The sequence below is a fragment of the Kogia breviceps genome, chromosome 7 (genome assembly GCF_026419965.1).
Source record: "Kogia breviceps isolate mKogBre1 chromosome 7, mKogBre1 haplotype 1, whole genome shotgun sequence".
Lineage (NCBI taxonomy): Eukaryota > Metazoa > Chordata > Mammalia > Artiodactyla > Physeteridae > Kogia > Kogia breviceps.
In genome coordinates this window covers 8,686,596-8,707,160 of record NC_081316.1, presented here as the reverse complement: position 1 = coordinate 8,707,160, position 20,565 = coordinate 8,686,596, and the positions used below count along the sequence as shown (strand labels likewise).

At 64.5% G+C, this 20,565-nt stretch overlaps 3 protein-coding genes across 23 annotated transcripts in view; 1 reads left to right on the top strand and 2 right to left on the bottom strand.

The window, feature by feature from the left end:
• The first annotated feature begins 856 nt into the window (after positions 1 to 856).
• On the top strand, positions 857 to 8,840 carry CHRM4 (cholinergic receptor muscarinic 4). The gene is made up of 2 exons (XM_059068439.2): positions 857 to 949; positions 6,064 to 8,840. Exon 2 carries the CDS (start codon positions 6,093 to 6,095, stop codon positions 7,527 to 7,529), a length of 1,437 nt encoding a protein of 478 aa, XP_058924422.1. The 5' UTR covers positions 857 to 949; positions 6,064 to 6,092; the 3' UTR covers positions 7,530 to 8,840.
• Positions 8,796 to 11,148, bottom strand: MDK (midkine). 4 transcript variants are annotated; one of them, XM_059068452.2, is made up of 6 exons: positions 10,781 to 10,863; positions 10,416 to 10,492; positions 10,100 to 10,267; positions 9,823 to 9,984; positions 9,404 to 9,469; positions 8,837 to 9,168 (listed from the first exon to the last, which is right to left on the bottom strand). In XM_059068452.2, exons 2-6 carry the CDS (start codon positions 10,489 to 10,491, stop codon positions 9,143 to 9,145), a joined length of 498 nt encoding a protein of 165 aa, XP_058924435.1. In that variant the 5' UTR covers position 10,492; positions 10,781 to 10,863; the 3' UTR covers positions 8,837 to 9,142. The 4 variants fall into 4 exon arrangements, with proteins under 4 accessions (XP_066893204.1, XP_058924437.1, XP_058924435.1 ...); XM_067037102.1 differs by lacking the exon at positions 10,781 to 10,863 and adding an exon at positions 11,007 to 11,061 and having other exon boundaries at positions 9,050 to 9,168; XM_067037103.1 differs by lacking the exons at positions 9,404 to 9,469; positions 10,781 to 10,863 and adding an exon at positions 11,007 to 11,148 and having other exon boundaries at positions 8,796 to 9,168.
• A 992-nt stretch (positions 11,149 to 12,140) lies between these two features.
• DGKZ (diacylglycerol kinase zeta) overlaps positions 12,141 to 20,565 on the bottom strand; it is a 41,499-nt gene continuing 33,074 nt past the window's right edge. For 4 of the 18 annotated variants that reach the window (XM_067037096.1, XM_067037092.1, XM_067037091.1 and 1 more), the window contains exons 8-31: positions 20,357 to 20,473; positions 20,189 to 20,260; positions 19,800 to 19,895; positions 19,428 to 19,510; positions 19,264 to 19,324; positions 19,069 to 19,182; positions 18,840 to 18,980; positions 18,310 to 18,388; positions 18,061 to 18,116; positions 17,864 to 17,926; positions 17,690 to 17,763; positions 17,491 to 17,602; positions 17,006 to 17,205; positions 16,753 to 16,853; positions 16,588 to 16,667; positions 16,428 to 16,497; positions 16,275 to 16,315; positions 15,582 to 15,721; positions 14,638 to 14,669; positions 14,347 to 14,390; positions 13,766 to 13,886; positions 13,654 to 13,687; positions 13,324 to 13,423; positions 12,885 to 13,102 (exon numbers count right to left, since the gene is read on the bottom strand). In XM_067037096.1, the coding sequence (XP_066893197.1) occupies positions 12,950 to 13,102; positions 13,324 to 13,423; positions 13,654 to 13,687; positions 13,766 to 13,886; positions 14,347 to 14,390; positions 14,638 to 14,669; positions 15,582 to 15,721; positions 16,275 to 16,315; positions 16,428 to 16,497; positions 16,588 to 16,667; positions 16,753 to 16,853; positions 17,006 to 17,205; positions 17,491 to 17,602; positions 17,690 to 17,763; positions 17,864 to 17,926; positions 18,061 to 18,116; positions 18,310 to 18,388; positions 18,840 to 18,980; positions 19,069 to 19,182; positions 19,264 to 19,324; positions 19,428 to 19,510; positions 19,800 to 19,895; positions 20,189 to 20,260; positions 20,357 to 20,473 (2,184 nt within the window). In that variant the 3' untranslated portion in view covers positions 12,885 to 12,949. The other 14 variants (XM_067037094.1, XM_059068405.2, XM_067037101.1 and 11 more) reach the window with 7 other exon arrangements.

The following is a 20,565-nucleotide window of genomic DNA, read 5'->3' as shown; positions in this document are numbered from 1 at the left end:
GATGAGCGGCGCGTCCTTTCCCGGGGCTGGAGAAAGGGTGCGCACCCACTTCCCGGCGTGGAGCGCGGGAGCAGGGAACAGGGCGGCAGGAATGCGGGGCGGGCGGGGTTGTGTGCGATGAGCCGGCTCCTCTCTCCCTGGGGACCGTTGCCCGGCTTCTCCCTCCAGCTCCTTCCCAGGCCCCGACGGCGCCCCTCTTCTGTGGCTGCCCGGTAGCCAATACGCAGCCTCGAAGCCCGAGACTGCCGGCCCTCGGCTCTCTGCCCCGACGGAACCGGGGCGGCAGAGCCTACCCCAGCCACCCATAACCTCCTGGTGGGGTCACACACTTGCGGTCCGTGGTCCAGCTGCGAGCCGGGCAGTATAAAGAGTGAGGTCCGGGCGGGGCGCGATACCACCTACGGGTCCCGGGGGCTTGGTCAGAGTGGAGATGGGAACGCAGCCAGACGGGTCTGCCAGCTCCCTTCCCAGCCCGCGAGGGGGCGCCGCGTCCCCATGACAACGCGGACACCCCACCCTATCCCCAGCCTCCCGGGAGGGCAGCGCCCCCCGCTAAGCAGCACCGGTGACCGTGGGCGGTGCCCCCATAGTGCCCGGTTGGAGAGCTGCCGGCCGGCTCCAGGGAGGGGCGCGCGTAGCTGGGGTCCCCGACGCCCGGGGTGGTGGCCCCCGCGCGTCCCCGTTGGGTGGCCGGCCCGGGGCGGGCGGCGCGGGCCCACCAGGATTGGCTGCTTCCCCGTGACATCACGCGGCTCGGGGAAAAGTGCGAGCGTGAGCGCGAGTCGGAGCCACAGCGCTGGGAGCTGCGGGCGGAGCAGGGGCCGCCCCTCTGCACCCCGTCCCCGCCCCCGGCCCGCGGCCCGGCCGCCCGCCCCACCCGCTGGCCCGCGGGGCCACCTGCCCGTCCAGCCGTCTGTCAGGTGCGAGGGGAACTGGGCGGAGGTGTCTGGTAAGTGACTCCGCGGCAGCGCGGGGGCGGGGGACTCGGCTGGGAGAGAAGGACGCGTGGCTTCTGGACCCTCTGAGGCGCCCCGCGGCGGGCCCAACTGGGCCAGGGCCTCAGGCTCCTTCGGGGGCGAGCGCGGTGCTGGGATCTCCAGAGGGCCCGGGGACAAGGGGCCCGCTGGAAGCAAGGCCCCGAGTCGCTCGGAGGCTTCTCCGGGTGCGCCTCTGGGAAGGAATGGACTCTCGGTGGGTCGGGCGGTGGTGGTGGTGTGTGTGCCCGCCCACAGCCCGCCAGGAGCCAGGGGCAGCCGTCGGGGGCGAGACCCCGCACTTCTGCCCTCCTCTGGCAGCTCTGCAGGTCGCCGGGCTCTGGAGCCCCAAAGAGCCTTTTTCCCGCCCGACTCCCCGCCCCCCACCCCCCAGCGCTGCCAGCCCACTCCAGTCCGTGGGGTGCTCCATCAGCGACCTTGAACTCCGACGGAAAACACCACTGCCCTCTCCTGGTGCCCCTCCCCCCTCCAAGACTCCCCACCTCTGTTGCCCAGGCTCAGAGACTGGGAGGTCCAGCGCCAAGACCCGAACCCCAGGGCGGAAGCTTCAGGTGCAATGTTGGTGCCAAATCCCCTGCGCGCTTTCTCCCTCCCCGCCAACTCCTGAGTCTCCTCTCCTGCCCTAGGGACAGATCCAGAGACCGCAGCCTTCCCGGAGCCCTAGAGTGAACGCCTAGGAATCGAGGACCCACCCCCACCCCCGGCGTCCAGGGAACACGCTCCCATCGCGTCCGGGAAAGGGGGGCTCCAGGACCTGGGAAAGCACGGTGCCCACGCCCAGAGGCTGCAGGAACTGCGCTCTAGGGGGTTGGGGGAGGGCAGGGCACGGGAGAGCCGAGTCCCCTTCGACAACCACGGAGACATGGAGGGGCCTCCAGATGGGCCCAGTAATCATTCCCAACGAGGCCCGACCAAGCCCAGGGCTTGAGAAACAGGGTGGCCACGCCAGCCGCTGGGGCCGGGCTGTGCCTCTTCGGCGGGGTTCAGTGTTAGGAGTGTGGGATGGGGAAGAATTTTACACACGCCTGACCCAAGCCCCGCTGGGCCTCCCCATTACGGAGGTGCTTCCCGCACCCTCCTGCCAGGCAGACGTGGGCCCACTGAGCTGAACCTAGCGTCCTGCAAGCCGGGTTGAAAGACTCTAGCAGCAGCCCCTCGACAGAAGTCAGTCCCAGCCTGGGACTCTGCACCGCAGCACTGGGGACGCAGACACCACAGGACTTTCTGCTAAGACGACGCCCCCAAGGTCAGGGGGTCTGTCGCAGCCCAGATTGTAGCCCGGTCTTGTCGTCCTGCCGGCGACTCTTCCCCATGCACAGGCGGGGCGCCATCTAGACACCGGTTCTTGGCCCGACCTTCTTCATACTAAGACAGCCGAAGTCTGGGCTGAGCCTCCCTCCAGGGGCGTTTAGAATGTGGCGGGTCACCCACTGTGGGACCTGCATTGGCTCACGTACACAAGCTCACAGGTACAGGCACCCCCGAACCGTGTGCATCCGCCAGGCTGCAGCACTCCAGTCGCACACACGCACGTGTCCACACCGCGCGAGCATGCTCACATGCGCACGGGCGCACTGGTATCCAGGCGTGGCCCAGCGCGCGCGCACACGCCCATGCAGACGGCTACTAGCTTCTACTCGAGCTGCCCAGGAATCACACACAAACAGAACTCTCAGTCGCCTTCCCGCCCACACTTTCCTCACCGCGTGAGGGGTGGAACCAGGCGCCCTTAACTTTCCCACCATTGAACCCCGTGCGGAGCCAAAGGCAGCTACGGGGTGAGGCCTAAAGGCAGCTATGGGGTGAGGCCTGGCGAGGGGGCCCCCAAGTCCCTCCCCTGGGAGGCCAGGCCTGGGACCTCCACTGCTTTCCCAGTCGCCTTGGAGTTGGGGGCGGTGGCGAATAGCGGCCATCCTCTCCAGGTCCGGAGCTGGCACCCGGGGACCGACATTGCCATCTAGCGGTGCGCACGTGCCTGGGCGGCGGCTCCTCGTCTCCCCAGGTTTCGGGCGGGCCTGCGTCTCAGAGAAGCGCTCCAGAGGAGGGTGCAGTCAGAACGTCTGTGGGTGACCCCCAGGGGTCCAGAAACATAGTTTGGGTGGCGAACAGGGAGAATGCCTTGCCACGTCTGCAACTGGCAGCTTTCCCAAGAGGGCCCAGAGAGGGACTAAACCATTGGCCACCTGATTGGAGACAAGCTGTACAGAGGGAGACAAGAGGTCTCTTTTCTTCTGGGAAGGCTAAGTGTGGGAGCTGGCAGGGAATGAGAAGGGGCCCTACCCAGGCCTCCCCTGACCCACCCCTAGTGGTGTGGTTTTGAGGAGGGGAGAGCAGAGGCGGGAAATCAATTCCAGAGGCAGCAGCACCTTGCAGTTAAGAAGGTGGCTCCTGGGTTCTAATCCTGCCCCCGACCCTGCTTACACACTGGGTAACTTTAGGCAAGTTAATTAACATTATCCTCATCTGTAAGAAGATACTTACTTCAGTAAAATGAGGATACTTATGGCACCTTCCTTTTCAGGCTGCTGTAGGAATTAAACCCGATAATCTGTATAAAAAGCTCAGAGGGATTCCTGACTCATAATTAACATTCAATAAACAAGAGCGATTATGTTTTTCCTATTTGGTACCTCGAGCCCCATTCTGATCTCACTGGCCTGTGTCCTGACCCTGGGAGGCTAGAATGAGGGTTTCCTTGGGGCTGGCTGACAGGTCACTCCTGCCCACCCTGTGCCCACGGGCAGGTGCCGGGGAAGGACAGCCTCTCCACGCTGGGTGCCTCTACCCTCCTGCCCCTCCACAGAGGGTGGTGCCTTAGGTTCCATTTTGGAGACTCTCAGCACTGAGAAGGGCTGTCAGAGACCCCCCTGCCCCCCAGGAGAGGGCAGTATCTGGTCTTAGCCCTTGATTCCTCTGCGACCTTGGGGGTGGCACCACCCCTCTGTGAGCCTCTCCTGTGAACCAAGGATTTGGGCCTGAGAACTGAAGCTACCAGGCCAGGAGACTGGTTCTGTGTCTGCGTCTAGTGTCTGCATCTGCATCTGTGATGGTGGCTTGAGGGGACTGAAGCCAGGCTTGGAGAGGGGGCATCGCCCTGGCACCTGGCTCCAGTGTCCAGTGCACGTCAATGCTGGAGATGGAGTTGAGTTGCTGACCCCCGCTGCCGCCGGGAGGGAGGCTGCCCTGGGCCAGGCGTCCTCTCTGTTTTGCAGATGAGAAAGAGAGGAGCAGGAAGGTGAGGTGCCTTGTGCAAGGCCACACGGCTAAGAGCTCGCTGGCCGGGGAGCCTGGCCCGTGGGGTGCGTGCTTCTTCCTCCACACGCCACCGTCTCCCCTCTGCTTCTCTCACACAGACGCACAGAACTGCATATACGACAGGGAGCTGCGGGGCTCGCATGGCTGTGACGGGCCCGTGTGTGTGTGTGTGTGTGTGTGTGTAATGGTGCGCGTGTTGGCGGGTGTGAAGGAGGCTGGGCTGAGCGGCTGCCCTGGCACAGTGCCCTGGGCGTGGGCCTCCCTCACACGAAGGGGAGAGGAAGAGGGGGAGGAGACGTGACGAAGCTCTGGGGAGGAGCCTCAGCCTCGTGCTTGGAGGACCCCAGCTGGGGCGCCCCCGTGGTGTGTGCCGCGGGGCTGAGCGTGAGCCTCACAGGCTGGCCACAGTATCCCCTGCTGCAGCCCCTCTCTTTCCTCTGGGACACTCGCTCACCCTTTGGGTTCCCTGTCAGGCCTTGCGGAGCGCACTGGCCCCTGGGAAGCCGTGTGTGTCTTTCCTCAGCTGATGAGCCCTTTACGCTTCTGATTCTTCAAAGGTCTGAGCCCCTGGCTGCTGACAGGCCCCAGCTACCCTTGCACCGCATCCCCGTGCCCTGGGGACGGGGGAGGGCTCCGGGAGGGGAGGCCACAGTGGCACCTTCCTCCTCCTCCTCCTTGGATTCCTAGTTCCATGTCACCTCTTCTGGTCCTCTGGGAAGACTTCCCCAGGGTGGGATCACTGGCTCTTGTGGCTCTTTGGGCCCCCCTCTGCCCGAACCCTGAGCTCTGGGACAGCGACATGAGATCAAGGAGCTGTGGGACTTCGGGCAATTTATTTAACATCTCCGTGCCTTACTTTCCTCATCTGTTAGTAAAAAATAACAGTATCCGGGACTTTCCTGGCGGTCCAGTGGTTAAGACTCCGTGCTTCCACTGCAGCGGCCTCGGGTTCAATCCCTGGTTTGGGGAACTAAGATCCTGCGAGCCAGGCCACATGCCCCGCCCCCCCACCAAAAAAACCCCAAAAAACCAAAACAACACAATATCTACTTCATAGGTTTGTTATGAGGATGAAATGAATGAATACTTACAAAAAGTGTAGAAGGTGCCCGGCACTGAGTAGACCATAAATGTTAGCTGGTAGTATATACTCTTGCTTTTGTCCCTAGCGCCTTCTGTAGGGATTGGAGGGCAGGTCCCCGGTAACGTTTGCTTAAGAAATGACCAAATGGGTAAATGAATGAATACCTCTGACCAGAGCCACATACTGATCTCTGGGACCTCTCTTCCCCCCACCCCTCCACCCACACTGGCCTTCTGTCCATGCCTCACACATGCCTCAGGGCCTTTGCTCTTGCCATTGCCCTTGACTAGGCCACTCTCTGCAGCTCTTCTTGTGGCTGCCTCCTCCTCCTCATCCAGATCACCTCCTCAGAGAGGCCTTCGCTGATCACCCCTCTGACTCACTCACCATCACCTGCCCTTGTCTTCTTCCTAGCACTCTTTTGTTACTCACGTGTCTGTATGTCTCCCGATAGGGTCGTAAGCTCCGTGAGAGTGGGGGCTGCGTGTGTCTCCTTCACTCTGTAACCCCAGCATAACTCCAGCGCCTACAACAGTGCTTGGACAGGAGTAGGCACTCGATAAAGGACGAATGACCGAACACAGGAGGAAGTGATGGGACAGAGTTCTCTAAGGACGGAGTTCTGCAGGACGATGACGCACCTCTGTCGCCTTGACCCCAGTGCCCCCCACCTCACCCCTCTAGTCCACTTCCACCATTCACCCCTCTCCTCTCTCCTTCCTCCTCCAGACCCTGCCCGTCCACTGCTGCTAACCCACATGGCGAACTTCACACCGGTCAATGGCAGCTTGGGCAACCAGTCTGTGCGCCTGGTCACGGCAACCCATAACCGCTATGAGACAGTGGAGATGGTGTTCATTGCCGCAGTGACGGGCTCACTGAGCCTCGTGACTGTCGTGGGCAATATCCTGGTGATGCTGTCCATCAAAGTCAACAGGCAACTGCAGACGGTCAACAACTACTTCCTCTTCAGCCTGGCATGTGCCGATCTCATCATAGGCGCCTTCTCCATGAACCTCTACACCGTGTACATCATCAAGGGCTACTGGCCTCTGGGCGCCGTGGTGTGTGACCTGTGGCTGGCCCTGGACTATGTGGTGAGCAACGCCTCTGTCATGAACCTGCTCATCATCAGCTTTGACCGGTACTTCTGCGTCACCAAGCCTCTCACCTACCCAGCGCGGCGTACCACCAAGATGGCAGGCCTCATGATTGCTGCTGCCTGGGTCCTGTCCTTCGTGCTCTGGGCACCTGCCATCCTGTTCTGGCAGTTTGTGGTGGGCAAGCGGACGGTGCCAGACAACCAGTGCTTCATCCAGTTTTTGTCCAACCCGGCGGTGACCTTCGGCACGGCCATCGCTGCCTTCTACCTGCCTGTGGTCATCATGACGGTGCTCTACGTCCACATCTCCCTGGCCAGTCGCAGCCGAGTTCACAAGCACCGGCCCGAAGGCCCTAAGGAGAAGAAGGCCAAGACCCTGGCCTTCCTCAAGAGCCCCCTGATGAAGCAGAGTGTCAAGAAACCGCCCCCAGGAGAAGCTTCTCGGGGGGAGCTGCGCAACGGGAAGCTACAGGAGGCCCCTCCGCCGGTCCTCCCACCCCCGCCACGCCCAGTGGCTGACAAGGACACCTCCAATGAGTCCAGCTCGGGCAGCGCCACCCAGAACACCAAGGAACGACCACCCACAGAGCTGTCAACCACAGAGGCCACCACGCCCGCCACACCTGCACCTCCCCTGCAGCCACGGACCCTCAATCCGGCCTCCAAATGGTCCAAGATCCAGATTGTGACGAAGCAGACCGGCAACGAGTGTGTGACAGCCATTGAGATTGTGCCTGCCACGCCGGCTGGCGTGCGTCCGGCGGCCAACGTGGCCCGTAAGTTTGCCAGCATCGCCCGCAACCAGGTGCGCAAGAAGCGGCAGATGGCAGCCCGGGAGCGCAAGGTGACTCGGACCATCTTTGCCATTCTGCTAGCTTTCATCCTCACCTGGACGCCCTACAATGTCATGGTCCTGGTGAACACCTTCTGCCAGAGCTGCATCCCTGACACCGTGTGGTCCATCGGCTACTGGCTCTGCTACGTCAACAGCACCATCAACCCGGCCTGCTATGCCCTCTGCAATGCCACCTTTAAAAAGACCTTCAGGCATCTGCTGCTATGCCAGTATCGGAACATCGGCACTGCCAGGTAGGCAGGTAGGGGTACCGCTGGAGGTGCTGGTGTGTGCGCTGGGGACCACGTGTCAGCTGCCGCGAGGGAGAGACGTGGAGGCACTTCTCAGTGTTCGTGTTTGCTGAAGAGAACTGATGTTCCCGAGACCCCGTGAGCCTCGGGAAGAGGCTCCGGCTGGATTCAAGAGACCAGGTCTCTGCTCAGGCCGAGGAGGATCAGCCCCAGGAAGTGACCAAACTGGACAGTCTGACCCATCGCTCTTGTCCTGCCTCAGGGAGCTGGGGAGCCCTGGCCTATGTGGGCACCTGCCCCACTGTGACCAGCCGGCGTGGCTGAAAGAACGGACATCTGGAGGGGAGCAGAGCCCAGCACCCGTCTGGGAGGAGCAAAGGGGCCACTGCTTGGGAAAGGAGGCTCAGGGAGGGAAGGGTCCCCCATCCTGCTGTAATCGGTGCTTTCTTTCCCCCTGTACCCCGCATGTAGGCTCAGCCTCCTCTTCCTATATCTCTCTCTCCAGGGGCAGAAGTCTCCCCTTGCTGCAGCTACTCAGCAGGGCTCTGGTTGGGTGGGCGGGTCAGTGGGTGAGCTGGAGGCCAGGCAGAGGGGGCTCTGAGCACCCCCTACAGCACTACCCTGGCCACGTTCAGGATGGGCTAGCGGGGAGATCAGGGGTTCGCTCAGGAACTGGGGCTTAGCCACCTCCCTCCCCAGGCTGAGCTGAGTGGCCCCTGTCATTCTGAAGAGTTGCCCTCCCTCCCCAAGCAGAGGGCGTGGCTCGGGTCACACACAGGGAAGGTGGGACTGTGGAGAGTGGTATTCTCGGCTGGCCTCTGCAGCGCGAGGGACGCCCTGGTGGGTCACCAGGGAGAAGACGGGGGTGGACTTGACCCACACACAGTTGGGGCGGGGCTGGTGAGGCAGGCAAGCGACCCCCATCTCTCCTCTCCCAACTGATAGAACCTTCTGGATTGGCAGTGGGCTGGACCAAAAGACCTTTACCTGGGGGAAACTGAGATGGGGGGAATCAGTTCTAGTGAGTCTCCTGGGTTCCCTCCCCCAGCCCTGGCCCCTGGAGAAACAGGACTGAGAGGCTCAGGGGACTCGATGGGGGGCAGCCTTCCAGGGGCCAGTAGCGGGCCCTGGAAGAAATTTTCATAACCGTTTTTTCTCCATGAGCTCTGGGGGGCACTCACCGCCAAGTCTTCAACCCCCTGAAAGCCACCGTTCCCTCCAGCCCTCTCTTTCCTCCATTCTCCCACCTCCAACAAATCACCACAGCAAACTTCCTGGGAAGGGGCTTTTATATATTAAAAGAAAGCTTTTATTGGGGAAAAAAAAAAAGACATTTATTTATTTCTTAGTAATGGCATCATTGGGGGAAGAAGAAAAGTGGGTACAGGGGACTCACATCCCTTTGGGCAAGGCTCAAGCTGCCCAGAATCCCTGTCCCTCCCCACTTTGGGCACTTGGGGTGGGTGTGGGCGAGTGAAAGGGAAGAAGCAGGGCGTGATTGATAAAAAGCTAACGAGTAGGCGAAAGGCACTGGTGGGTTATATCCTGGGCCGGTAGAGGGAGGCCATGGGCCAGGCCTCCGAGTAAAGCCAGGGGCTCCTTGGCATCCAGGCCTGGCCGCTAGTCCTTTCCCTTCCCTTTCTTGGCTGTAAAACAAGAAAGACCACATTAGCAGGGTCTGGGTGACCCACTGGAGACCCCCTTCCCCCCAACACAGACATTAGAGAAAAGAAAATTCTGCCCCCTGGTGGTTCTCTGTCAGCTAGCCTGGAAGCCCGTGGGACAGGACAGCTCCTCACTGCCCCCAGATCAGAAAACCCTCAAGTTCCCGGTCTCAGTCCTGGTCCCAGCAGCCCTGGACGACAGCCTCAGTCCCCTCACCTGAGAAGTGGGCAGATTCCCCTCGGCCCTGTTGGCCTCCAGGGCTGCTGTGAGTCAGGAATGAAGCTAAGGGAAAGAGGAAGGCAGGACTGTGAAGTCCTTCCCATATAGAAACTGCCCCCACCTGCTGGAGAGATGACAAAGCCAAGGCGTTCCAGTACGATTTCCTTGAACCCCCGGCCAAAGGCTCCAACAGAACAGCTGACTTTGTCCTTACTTGAGCCAGGATTTCAGCCTCCCGAGCACCCTCTGCGGTGCCCTCGGTACCGCCCACCTAAGGTGTCTCTACCCACAGGGAAACCCGGTACAGACACGTCAAAAATTCGCTGGCCAGGATCCAAAACTTCAGGCTTTACCGGCTCCCTTCACAGGTAGGGGCAGCCACCTGTGATGACCCCACCCCTGCCCCCTCTGCTAACCTTTGGCCTTGGCTTTGGTCTTGGGGGTGCAGGGCTTGGTCACACGAATAGTCTCCTGGCACTGGGCGTTGTACCGCGCCTTCTTCAGGGTGCCTTGGCGGGCTTTGGTGCCTGTGCCCCCATCACACGCCCCCCAGCTCTCAAACTTGTACTTGCAGTCGGCTGGCGGGAGAGTGCCCGGGTCAGAGCTGAGTGGCCTGTGGCCCCCTCCACGGGTCTGCTCACGTCCCCGTGAGGCTGGGCCCCCTGCCTACCCTCCGCCTGCGCCCCACCTCACCTCCAAACTCCTTCTTCCAGTTACAGGGCACCCGGCACCGGATGCGTTGCGTCTGGGCCCCGCAGGTGCCCTCGCGGAAACCCACGCCGCAGTCCTTGCTGCTGGGGGTGCAGGGCCCCCAGATCCACTCCGCGCACTCGCTCCCCGGGCCTCCCTTCTTCACTTTGTCTACAACGCATGGGGAACAGAGCTCAGGACCCGGGCCAGGAGAAGCTCACTCGGAGACCCCTTCCTGGAGTCCCGGCCTCGGAACCGAGGCTGCCGGCCTCACCTGCCCGGCTCCGGCCCTCCTTAAACCCCCCACCCTCCGTATCACCTTTCTTTTTGGCCACCGCGGAGGTGAGCGCCAGCAGGGCGAGGAGGGCGAGGAGGAGGAAACCTCGGCGCTGCATCCTGGGGGTAGAGCACGGGTCAGAGGCTCCACTGGGGGCCGCAGGCGTGAACCTCCCACCCCCTTTCCCCAGTTTCCAGGCCCAAAGGGTCGGGCTGCTACTGCGGTGGCGGCGGGCTTGGGGGGCTGGCCCCTCGCCGCCAGCCGGGGCGCACAGCGGGAGGAGTCTCCCCAGGGGCCGCCTGGAGCCCGGGACGCAGCTCAGACCCCCACCCCGCCTCCAGCGCCCAGATCAGCAGCGGCCGAGGGGCCGAAGCCGCCGCGCGCCCTCCGGGGCCCCGCACGCTCACTCGCTCGCTGCCCGCGCTGCTTCGCTCCCTCCCGCGCCGGGCCCGTCCCGCTCCGGCCGCCGCGGCCCCTTTTGTCTCCAGAACCGGTCTGAGCCGGTCACATGGGCCCCCCGCCCCCTCCCCCCACCGACGAAGGACCTGCCCCGCCCCCTCCCCTCAAACCCGCGCCGCCCCCGACCCCGGCGTCCCCGCCTCCGCTCCCTCCCCGAGCCCCCCGCGCCTCTACCCGCTCTTCCCGCCGCTCGGCCCCACACCCTCGCCTCGCCTCGCCTCGCCTCGCCTGGCCGGTGCCCTCCGCTCTCAGACGCCGGGCTCTCCTGGCGTCCCCATCCCCAGCCCCGGCTCTCCGTCCTGTCCCGGCACCCCCTGTCCCCAGCCTCCAATCTCGCGCTCCCTCGGCCCAGGCCCCTGTTTGCCGTCCCCGCCCTCTGCCCCCTCCTCGGGGCCGTCCCCTTTCCCCTCTGGACGCCAGCTTCCCTTCATGGCCACGGAGCCTTAGGTGGAGACCAGGAGGGAGCACGGAGCCCCGGGTGTGTCACAGGTCCCGGCGCGGGGCCCGCGTTCGAGCCTGTGTGCGGCTCTGTCCGTCGAGCCCCGGGTGCAGTGATTAACCCCGTCGAGGCCCCGCTGCGCCTCCCAGGGCCCGCTCGACTCTCAGCGCCCCTTAGATGCTGGAGAAGGAGTGCCAGCCCCCGCCTCGGGTCGCTTCACCAGGTGTGCAGTGAGATGCCCTGCTCAGTGTCGGGATGGGGCTCGGACGGGGGACCCCAGAAAAGCGCACGGGTCGGAAGGGCGCGGAGGCCGCTGCGCCTTTCTCCACGCGCAGGTTGGCTGGGCGCGCGGGGGGCGGGGGAGCTGGGGAAGGAGGAGCCCGCAGGCCTGGCTTTGGTTAAGATTTAGAGTCGACAGCAGCCGTCTGAGAAGTTCCAGACGCGGCCCGGCAGCGGCTGCAAACGCCCACCCCTTCTGAGCCTGGAGGCTCGGGGACCACCTCATCCGATCCCCTAAACAGCGAAAGCAGCTGAGGCCAGGAGGGGGCTTGCCCCAGGCCATAGGGCGACCGGGCCCAAGAAACCAGGCCTCGCCCCCGCTCCACCTCTTTCACTTTCATTGTTATCTTCCCCGCGGGAAGCGGGAAGCAGGAGGAAATCAGCTCCTCCCCCGGCTACGACCGGCGCGGCAGCCAGGCAGAGGTCAGGTCCCGGGCAGCCCCTCGGACCCCACCCCGAAACGGGAACCAGGATCCCTCGAAAGGAGTCCGGGTCTGGGTCGACGGTGTCCAGTCCCCCACCCGGAGGATAACCCGGCAGATCCCACCACTTCTGGAAGACCTCCCCCACAAAAGAAGAAAAACGGAAAGGAAAAAAAAATCCACTTTACTGAGTCACACCCAGCTGTAAACATGTCACCGTGAAAGCCCCCCCCCGCCCCCCAGGCCACACAGTCGGAGGTGAAATGACTGGGTTTGGGAGGAGGGTCACCGGGTAGGTGCTAAGCAGGGCAGCGGGCAGGCAGATGCAGCAGGCTCCGTGTTTCCGGGAAGAAGCCCTGGGGGCGGGGGTGGGGGGGGTGTCAGGGCAGGAGAGGGGCCCAAGCTCCCAGGAGCCTCAGAGTGAGGGTCCTAAAGGACCCGGAGGCTTAGGAAGCGTCTTCCTGGGGGCTCCCTCACAGGGCCTCAAGGCCCTCTGCCCTCCGGGCTGTGGGCCCTCAACCCCAGGGCACCCACCGCAGGGAAGGTGAGGGCCCCCCCAGCACCCCCAATGGTCTGCCCAGCCCGGTCCAGTTTCCTGGTCCCCTGTGAGCCTCTGGGTTAGGCTGTGGCCTCAGGGCGCCGGGTGAGACCCCACCCCCACCCCCCTCAGAGTCCAGCCCTAGGTCTGGGCAGCTCCTCAGGGAGCAAGCAGCACAGGGCTCCTTCCCTGGGGCCCGGGTCCCTCTGTGGCCATCCGACTGGAATGTGGCAGTGAGGTGGGCGAGGAGGGGCTGCTGCTCCGGCGGCCCGTCCCTCCTGCCGCGGCCTCACACGCGCAGCCGCGGCCTCACGCACACGCAGCCGCGGCCTCACGCACACGCAGCCGCGGCCTCACGCACACGCAGCCGCGGCCTCACGCACACGCAGCCGCGGCCTCACGCACGCGCAGCCGCGGCCTCACGCACGCAGCCGCGGCCTCACACGGCCGTCTCCTGGTCCTCCCGCTGGATCATCTGGTAGTGCTGCCGGTTCTCCAGGTACTCGGCCAGTTCCGTGTCCTGAGCCCTCTCAGCCCGCTGCCGGGGAGTGTCGCCCTGGATGAGGCGGGGGGCTGCCATCACCTCAGGGACCTGTCGGCCCCAGCAGGCTTAGAAGACGCGGGCTCTTCCCTCGGGAGCAGCCAACTCTTGCTGGCTCAGGTTCTCGGGGTCTGGACTGTGCCGGTTGAAGGGCAGCTTTGAATCCCCCGAGGCGGCCCTCCCCCCCGACTCCCCTCCCCCCGGGCTGGAGTTTGGGAAAGGGTTGCTCCGTGTGTGCGTGGATTCCCTGCCTGCGCTGCTAGTCTGCTCACCTGCTGGTCCGTCTTCATGAGAGAGGCCCCGGCCTCCACGATGTAGTGGCAGATGGTGCGCTGGCCCAGGGCTGCGGCCTGGTGCAGACAGGTCTCCCCGCTGGGGGAACAGGGGCTGGCTGTGGACCCCATCCAGTCCTCTGAGCCCTCCCGTCTCCCGAAGGCCATCAGAAAGGGCAGGAAGTTCAGGGTCCTGGGGCAAGGGGGTGGCCCAGAGGATGACAGATGTGGCCAGGAAGGGTTTATGGGCTCTGACAGGACCAAATGGGAGGGGCTAAAGACGGAGCAGTTTCCGGGGTAACTGGGGTCCTGCACTGCCCACGTACTCACTTTTCCTCCACAGCATCAAGGATCTCTGTGGGGGCTGGAGAAGGGGGAGGGGGAGGTCAGAGAGGCCTGGCAGCCTCTGCCTCCTCCCAGGGGCCCCAGTGGCAGAGCTCACCGTGGTCCAGCAGGTAGCGGACCACTTCCTTGCTGCCGGTGCTGACGGCGTGGTGCAGGAGCGTGCGGCTCCGCTCGTCTCGGTGCATGAGGTCACCCCCGGCTCGGTGCAGCTCCTGGAGCTGGGGGCAGGAGGCAGGGCAGGGCTGGGGCTCCTCAGGGCCACCCTCCTTCCAGCCACAGAAACGCCCCCCAACTCACACAGGCCCTAGGCTCCCTAGGGGCCTCTGAGGGTCTTTCTGGAGCGCAGGGGAGACACGATGGGCTTCTCTCACCCCAGGAGCCCCTGGACACCCCGGGAGCACTGACGACAGAGCCTCGGAGCCTGCGAAGTTCCTCTAAGACTCGATCCTTTCTGAGCGCCAGGGACAGGCAGAGCGAGCTAGGAAGCCCCTATGCAGGGACACCGGTTGTGGGCTGGGCAGGGATGCGGGGCAGGGCTGACCGGGACACCACACAGAGGCCCAGGCGACAACGGATGACCGCACCTCAACAGATCGGCTCTTGGCCCAGCCCAGGGGCCCCGCTCCCCAGGGCCTGAGGGGGCTGCCAAGGGGAAGAAGCTGGAGCCTGGCATAGTACCTTACAGAAATCGTTCCTCTTGGCAGCCTCGATCAGCTCTTCACCTGCACAGAACACCTGCCTGTTACTCTCTGGCGCTGGACGCCTAGGCATGTGTCGGTGTGTGAACACACGTCTGAAGCACCATTGTGCAGAGAAGGGGGCCTGTTGGGGCATGTGTGCCAAGGGCTGTGGGCTCACGGTGACTGTGACGTAGCTGTGTTCTTGTGAGGCTGCGTATGGGCTCCACCCCACATGACCCCACCCCACCAAGCCTCAGTCCTAGGACCAGGGAGGAAGCAGGGGCCCTACCTGTAGGGGGTGCAGCATCCCCTGGCAGTGACCTGCAAACAGAGCAGGATGAGATGTGGCAGGGCCACGGGTGACATGGCTGCAGGCTGCAGCACAGGCCCAGCCTGTCGCGCTCCCCAGCCCCAACCGGGGGCGCCCTCTGTCCTTTCAACAGTTTATTGAGTGCCTCCTATGTGTCAAGGGCGGTTCTGGGCACTGGCAGTACAGCAGTGAACACGACGGGTAGAGAACTTGCTCTCAGCGAGCTTACATTGTAGTCAGAGAGACAAACAGGTAAACAAATAAATAAGGTATTTTGAAACAGCAGGAAGTGCTACAAAGAACAGGAGACAGGGTAATGTGATTGAGCAGAAACTTCAGGTGGGGCTCCCGGGAGACTCCTCTGAGGAGGAAACACCCAAGCCGAGATATGAATGGAGGGGCAGCTCTGTGAAGATCGGGGAGGCAAGGCCAAGTCCAGAGGTGGGCAAACTTGTGCCTTAAAGAACCGAGAGGCGAGTGGGGCTGGACTGCGGTGATGGAGCAGGGAGGGCGCTGGTGGGGTCAGAGACCACCAGGCTCAGGCTGTGTGGGATGAAGTGACCAGGTACAGGGGGAGGGCACATTGACCGTAGGGTGCTGGGGAAGAAGGTTCCAGGCTGGGGGGAGAGAGCAGGGGGCCAGGGGCTCCGTGGTGTGCTCCGACGCGGGCAGGGAGCAGCCAGGGAGGGAGCCCGGGTCTTTGGCCCACGCAGCAGAGCCGACGGTGTGGTGGGGGGCTGGCAGGCTGCGTTCAGTTTGCTGCCTGTGGGTCAGTGGGGCGGGGCCGGTGGGGACCACAGGCAGCTGGACGTGGGTGAGTCTGGAGCTCAGGGAAGCGGCTGGGGCGGAAGACAGGGTTTGAGGAGCTGCTGGCTTACGGGTGGGATTTAGAGCCAGGGGACAGGCTGAGGCCTGGGACTCACCGGGGCCTGGGTGAGCAGGGCGAGGTGGGGAGAGGGGAAGAGGGGGTTGGGAGGTCGGGTTGGGCAGACGCCCCCAGCAGCTCAGGGTCCAGGATATAAATCTCATCCTGTGCGATCTCCGTCACATAGTTGAGGTGTTCCTGCGGGTGGGGAGGTCAGGGCCGAGGGTCAGGGCCCTGCGGGGTGGCGGGGGTGGTGGTGAAGGGGCTGCCAGGCCAGCAAGACCTGGAGAGGCCTCTGCTGTGAGCAGGGACACTGACAGGAGGCAGGCGGGCCAGTGGCCCTGCCAGTCCCCTGTCCCCTCCCCCATTCTCCTCCTCTCCTCTCCCGCCACCCAAGCCCAGCCCCTGACCTCCGCACAGCGGGCCCCCCAGCTGGCCAGCCCCTTCCCACTGCTAAGCGTTTGCCCAGGTGACCAGGCCTCCAGAAGTGCCTTTCCTTCCGTGTCTGGATGGATGACAGCTGTGCCGTGAAGGCTGCCCCCACCCCACCCCACCCCACCCCAACCGGGCGAGCCCTGTCCGGGCACACGGGCTCCCTTCTCCCGTCAGCACCAGCCCTGTGCACGGCCCAACCGCGGACACTATGGGACGCAAGGACGGCTGTGCCCGGCTGTGGAGGGTGGCCTAGCAGGACAGGGGACACTGGGGCCCCAGAGCCAGCGGCACACGGAGCAGGACGGCGAGTGCTCACCTGGGCCCTGTCGATTCTGTAGAAGCGGCTAGCAGTGGTGGCTGTGGGGAGAGAGGTGGCTGAGGAAGGGGGCCCTTGTCCAGGCCTAGGTCTTCTGCCGCCCCGCCTAGGACCCCCCAGGGAGGGGGCAGGACACGGCCCGGGGCCACTCACCATCCAGGAAGCACCACTTGGGGGAGAGTTTCTGGCACGTCGAGGACTTGGCTCCAGCACCTTCGGGCTCCTGTCGAGAGAAGCAGAGGCTGGGGCTGGGGGCGACCAGAACCCGGGGCGGAAGGGGGCAGCCCGGGCAGGCCCCAGACCTGCTCCTCACCTGCCGGAGCCTCTCGATGTGGGCGCGGCACAGCTCCAGGTCGCTGTCTCCTGGGACCACCACGGTGCCCAAGGGCACGGCTGGAGGACAGAGCGGCTGTCGTCAGCCCGCTGCCCCGCACCGCCCTGCCCTCAGCGCCCCCAGCCCCGCTCGTTCGCCACTCACAGGCCTCTTTGAGCTGCTCCTTGTCATAGTGCAGGGCCTCGTAGTCGTGCATGCTGACCCTGCTCACCTGGACCCGCAGCTGCTCCGGCACCGGCCGCTGGCTGCGGGCGGGGCGGCCACAAAGCACTCAGCGAGGGCTCTGCCCGGGCTGCCAGTCCGCGCCAGGCACCGAGCCGCGCGCCCCACCCAGCTGCCCCGGGGGACTGTAAGCCCCCTTTCCAGATGGGGAGACCGAGGCTGCGGAGGGGCGTACTCGCTGTGCAGGGGGGCGGCGCTCCGCCGCTTGGCCTTCTGCACCATGGTGGCCTGGTTGCGCAGGGAGATGCGGATGCGTGAGGCCGCGAGCTTGCAGGGCTCGCCGTCCACCTGCACCGGGATGGCCTTGGACGTGGTGAGCAGCACCTCTCGGCACTGTGTCAGCCGCTCGCCGTGCCCGCCCACCTGCAGTGCCGCCTGTGGGAGCGAGAGGCTCAGGTCAGGGGTCGGGGGGTGGCAGGACCTCAGGCTCCGCTTCCCCCAGGGATGCTCTGGCCAAAGTGAGAGTGACCCTCCCCCAACACAGTGGAGAGCAGACGGAGGGTGAGACCCCAGCCAGAGAAGGAGGTGAGGGTCAGCTCTCCTGTCCTGGCCAGTGAAGGAAGTTTGGTGACCGTCCCCCTCTCCATCTCGGGGCCAGGCTCTGGGGCACTGTGGGGACAGGGCCGGGGCTCTAGACGGGGCCCGTGCCGGCCCGCTCACCAGGGATGTCATGGTAAAGCCGATAACCTCGAGGTAGCCATCGTCGTGCCGCTGGGGCTCGAAGTCATGGTGCTCCCCAGGGTGGCCCCAGGGCATGGTGCCCGCGCAGTACCTGGAGGGGAGGGCACCACGACGAGCTTCAGAGGACAGGCGCGCGGGACGGGGCAGCAGCGCCCACACAGAGCCCTTCCCTCCTCACCTGGGGATGTTCAGGAAAACAATGCACTGGGGTTTCAGGTCCTGGATCTTGGGGGTCAGGTCAGTCCCGTCACACTGGAGGCGGGAACGGCGGAGGGTGTAGAGGGTGTACGTACCCAGGTGGTCTCCCTCCCGCGGGGCCCACCCAGCCTGCCTGCCAGCATGGCCCACTCACCACCACGCGGATGTGCTTGGCCAAGTCCTTGGAGCTGCCCGTCAGGAAGTCGGAGAAGGCTGTCTGTGGGAGAGAGGGGGCGTCACCATCCGGTGACAGGTGATTTCCTTCACCGCTGCCATGCAGGGGTCCTGTGGCCTGGCAGACACCGGTGGGCATGGGAATGGTGGGGCGTAGCTGGCAGACCCCAGACTCACCCCGGCGTAAAACATCTTATTCCGAAAGCGGCTGTTGAATTTCTCTGGGTTGGCCTCTGGGTGGTGACAAGAAATAGGGGACAGTCAGTTGTTCTGAGCCTGCTGGGGCTTCCCAGGCTGGGGTCAAGAGGGAGGGTTGAGAATGAATGCCTTTTACTGGGAAGGGCAAGGTCTGGTCCTCTCGGGGACCCCCTCCTGTATCCCTCCCTCCCCAGCCTCCCCAGGCCTCCTCAGCAAAAGTTTGCCAACCTCGAGACTCGTGGAACTCCAGGGTGACGTGGGCATCAAAGCCCAGGCTGAAGTAGTTGTTGAAGACATCCAGCGGCAGCTGGAGAAAGGCCAGGGATGGGCGTGAGGGCTGGCCGGCTCAGCCCCCGCATTTTCAGGCCCTTCCCACACAGTCGCGTCCACCAGACAGCTCTGTCCCCAGCCCACCGGCCTCGGCCCTGCCGTCTGAGCGCCTGGGCTGAGTGCCCCGTGCACAAGGGCACCCCGTGCCCTGCTGGCCCTCTCTTCCCACAGCCCTTCCGCCTGACGGGCCGCGTTCTGCAGGAGCCCCACGAGAGCCGGGACTTGGTTTTGCTCGCTGCCGAGAACAGACGGTGCCTGGCAGTAGCAGGTTCTCCGTAAATATGTGCTGAGTGGCTGAGTGACAGCTACCTCACGAGGTGAGTACCGTTACTCCCTCTTCCCGTGAAGAGGCCGAGGTCTGGAGACACCAAGAGTCATCCCGGGTCCCAGGATCCCAGACACCCCCGGCCCCGCCCCGGCCGACCCACCCGGTCGGTGGCCCCCTCATCTCGCTCCTCGGGCCCCGCCTCAGGGTTGGGCTCAGCACGGAGGTCCCAGCGGTCCAGCTGCACCACGTTGCCCTCCTCTACGTGGGAGAGGATCTTGGACACGGGCTCATCGGTGTAGCCCTGGGGAGAGGCAGGAACTGAGCCCCTCCGGGGTCGGGCCTTCCCCGCCGCCCCGCCCTCCCCAGCTCCCTGCCCCGTGGGCGCTCACCCCACCCCAGTTGAGGGTGCGGGCCAAGTCGTTGCCGGTGCCCAGGGGCAGGATGGCGACGGGCGGCGGTGGTTTTAAGCGCAGCTGGTCCAGGGTGGAGAGGATCCAGCCAACCTGCAGCGGGCAGAGCACGAGAGGCCGGGTCAGAACACGAGGCCAGGGCCGGGCCAGGCCGGGCGGGGCAGGAGCACTCACCGTGCCATCACCCCCGCAGGCCAGGATCCGCAGGTTGTGCACCCGGCGGTACATCTCCAGCCTGGGGTCAGGAGACAGGAACGGGCTCAGGGTCCGAGTGCTGCACCCCGAGCGCCGGGCCAGCCCCCACCACCATCCCCACGAGAGCCCTGGCGAGTACTTACGCCTCCTTGGGCCCTCCCTGGCTCAGGTCAAAGACTTGCCGGGGATTGAGATACCAGAGGAAGGACTGGATGATCTTGGCGCCCTGTGGGAGACCAGGAGCCGACAGGGATGGGGCGGCAGGGGGTGCTGGGGGTAGGCAGTCAGGGCTGAGGTGGGGAGAAGCGTGGGGAGAAGGGTGGGAACTGTGGGAACAAGGCCCAGGCAGGGGGCGAAGGGTGGAGACAGAATTGGATTTTCTCAGCGTCCCTGGGAAAGAGGAATGGGGCAGAAGCTGCAACAGAACCTGGGAACAGCTGCTGTGGGGAGGGGCGTGAGCCTGACCCCATCCCTCCCCCAAGGTGTGCTCAGTGGAGAGGGCAGGCTGTGGGTACCTGGTTGCCCCCACTCTTGGGGTTCACGAACACCAGCAGGGGCTTCATGAGGGGGGACGGGGTGGGCCTGATGATGAAGGGTCTCCAGCGGCCCTCCTTGGAGACACAGAGAGCCCATAAGGCTCTTTCCTGTCCTGGCAGACCCCGCCCCCGTTCTCAGCAGTGCCCCTGGGTGCCCCCTCGAGGGTCACACCGGGTCACAGCTCACAGTGGGCCTGGCCACAGAGAGGCACCTCGGATCTGACCTCTCACCCTCCTCAGGGCCGCAGAGCCCAAACTGACCCGCTGATGGCCGAACCGGCAGCATCAGCCCGGGGGGCTCAGCACCCCCCAAGACAGGCCCCTCTCTCCCGTTGCCCTCCAGCTGCCCACCTGGTCCCAGGTCTCACCTCAGGCCCTTTCTTGCTAGATTTCCTCTTGAAGGATGCCCTCTTCTTCTTCTTGCTTGCCTTGAGGGTATTCTGCAAGGGAAGCAGGATGTTGGTGACAAGGTGGCCAGGCCGGGTGGCTGGCAGACCCTAGGCGTCTGCGGGGTTCAGGGTGCGGGCAGGACTCGCCTGGGGCCTGCGGGCACGGAGGATCCAGGTGGGCGGGATGACCACGGCGGCGTGGACCCCCAGGGAGCACGGCTCCTCGATCTGCTGCAGCAGGAAGCAGGACACCTTGCTGTGGTACTAGAGGGGGTTGGTTGGTTGGCGTGGCTGAGCCGGACCCAGCTGAGACCTGGGACCCCCAGCCCAGCGCAGCCCGGGGGACAGCCCGCAGG

Excerpts from the sequence above, each read along its gene's own strand:
- CHRM4 (XM_059068439.2), top strand. The coding sequence starts at position 6,093 with ATGGCGAACTTCACACCGGTCAATGGCAGCTTGGGCAACCAGTCTGTG.
- MDK (XM_067037102.1), bottom strand. The coding sequence starts at position 10,491 with ATGCAGCGCCGAGGTTTCCTCCTCCTCGCCCTCCTCGCCCTGCTGGCG. Across the intron at positions 10,268-10,415 it reads CGCGGTGGCCAAAAAGAAAG|ACAAAGTGAAGAAGGGAGGC; the intron begins GTGATACGGAGG and ends CATGCGTTGTAG. Across the intron at positions 9,470-9,822 it reads GACCAAAGCCAAGGCCAAAG|CTTCATTCCTGACTCACAGC; the intron begins GTTAGCAGAGGG and ends TCTTTCCCTTAG.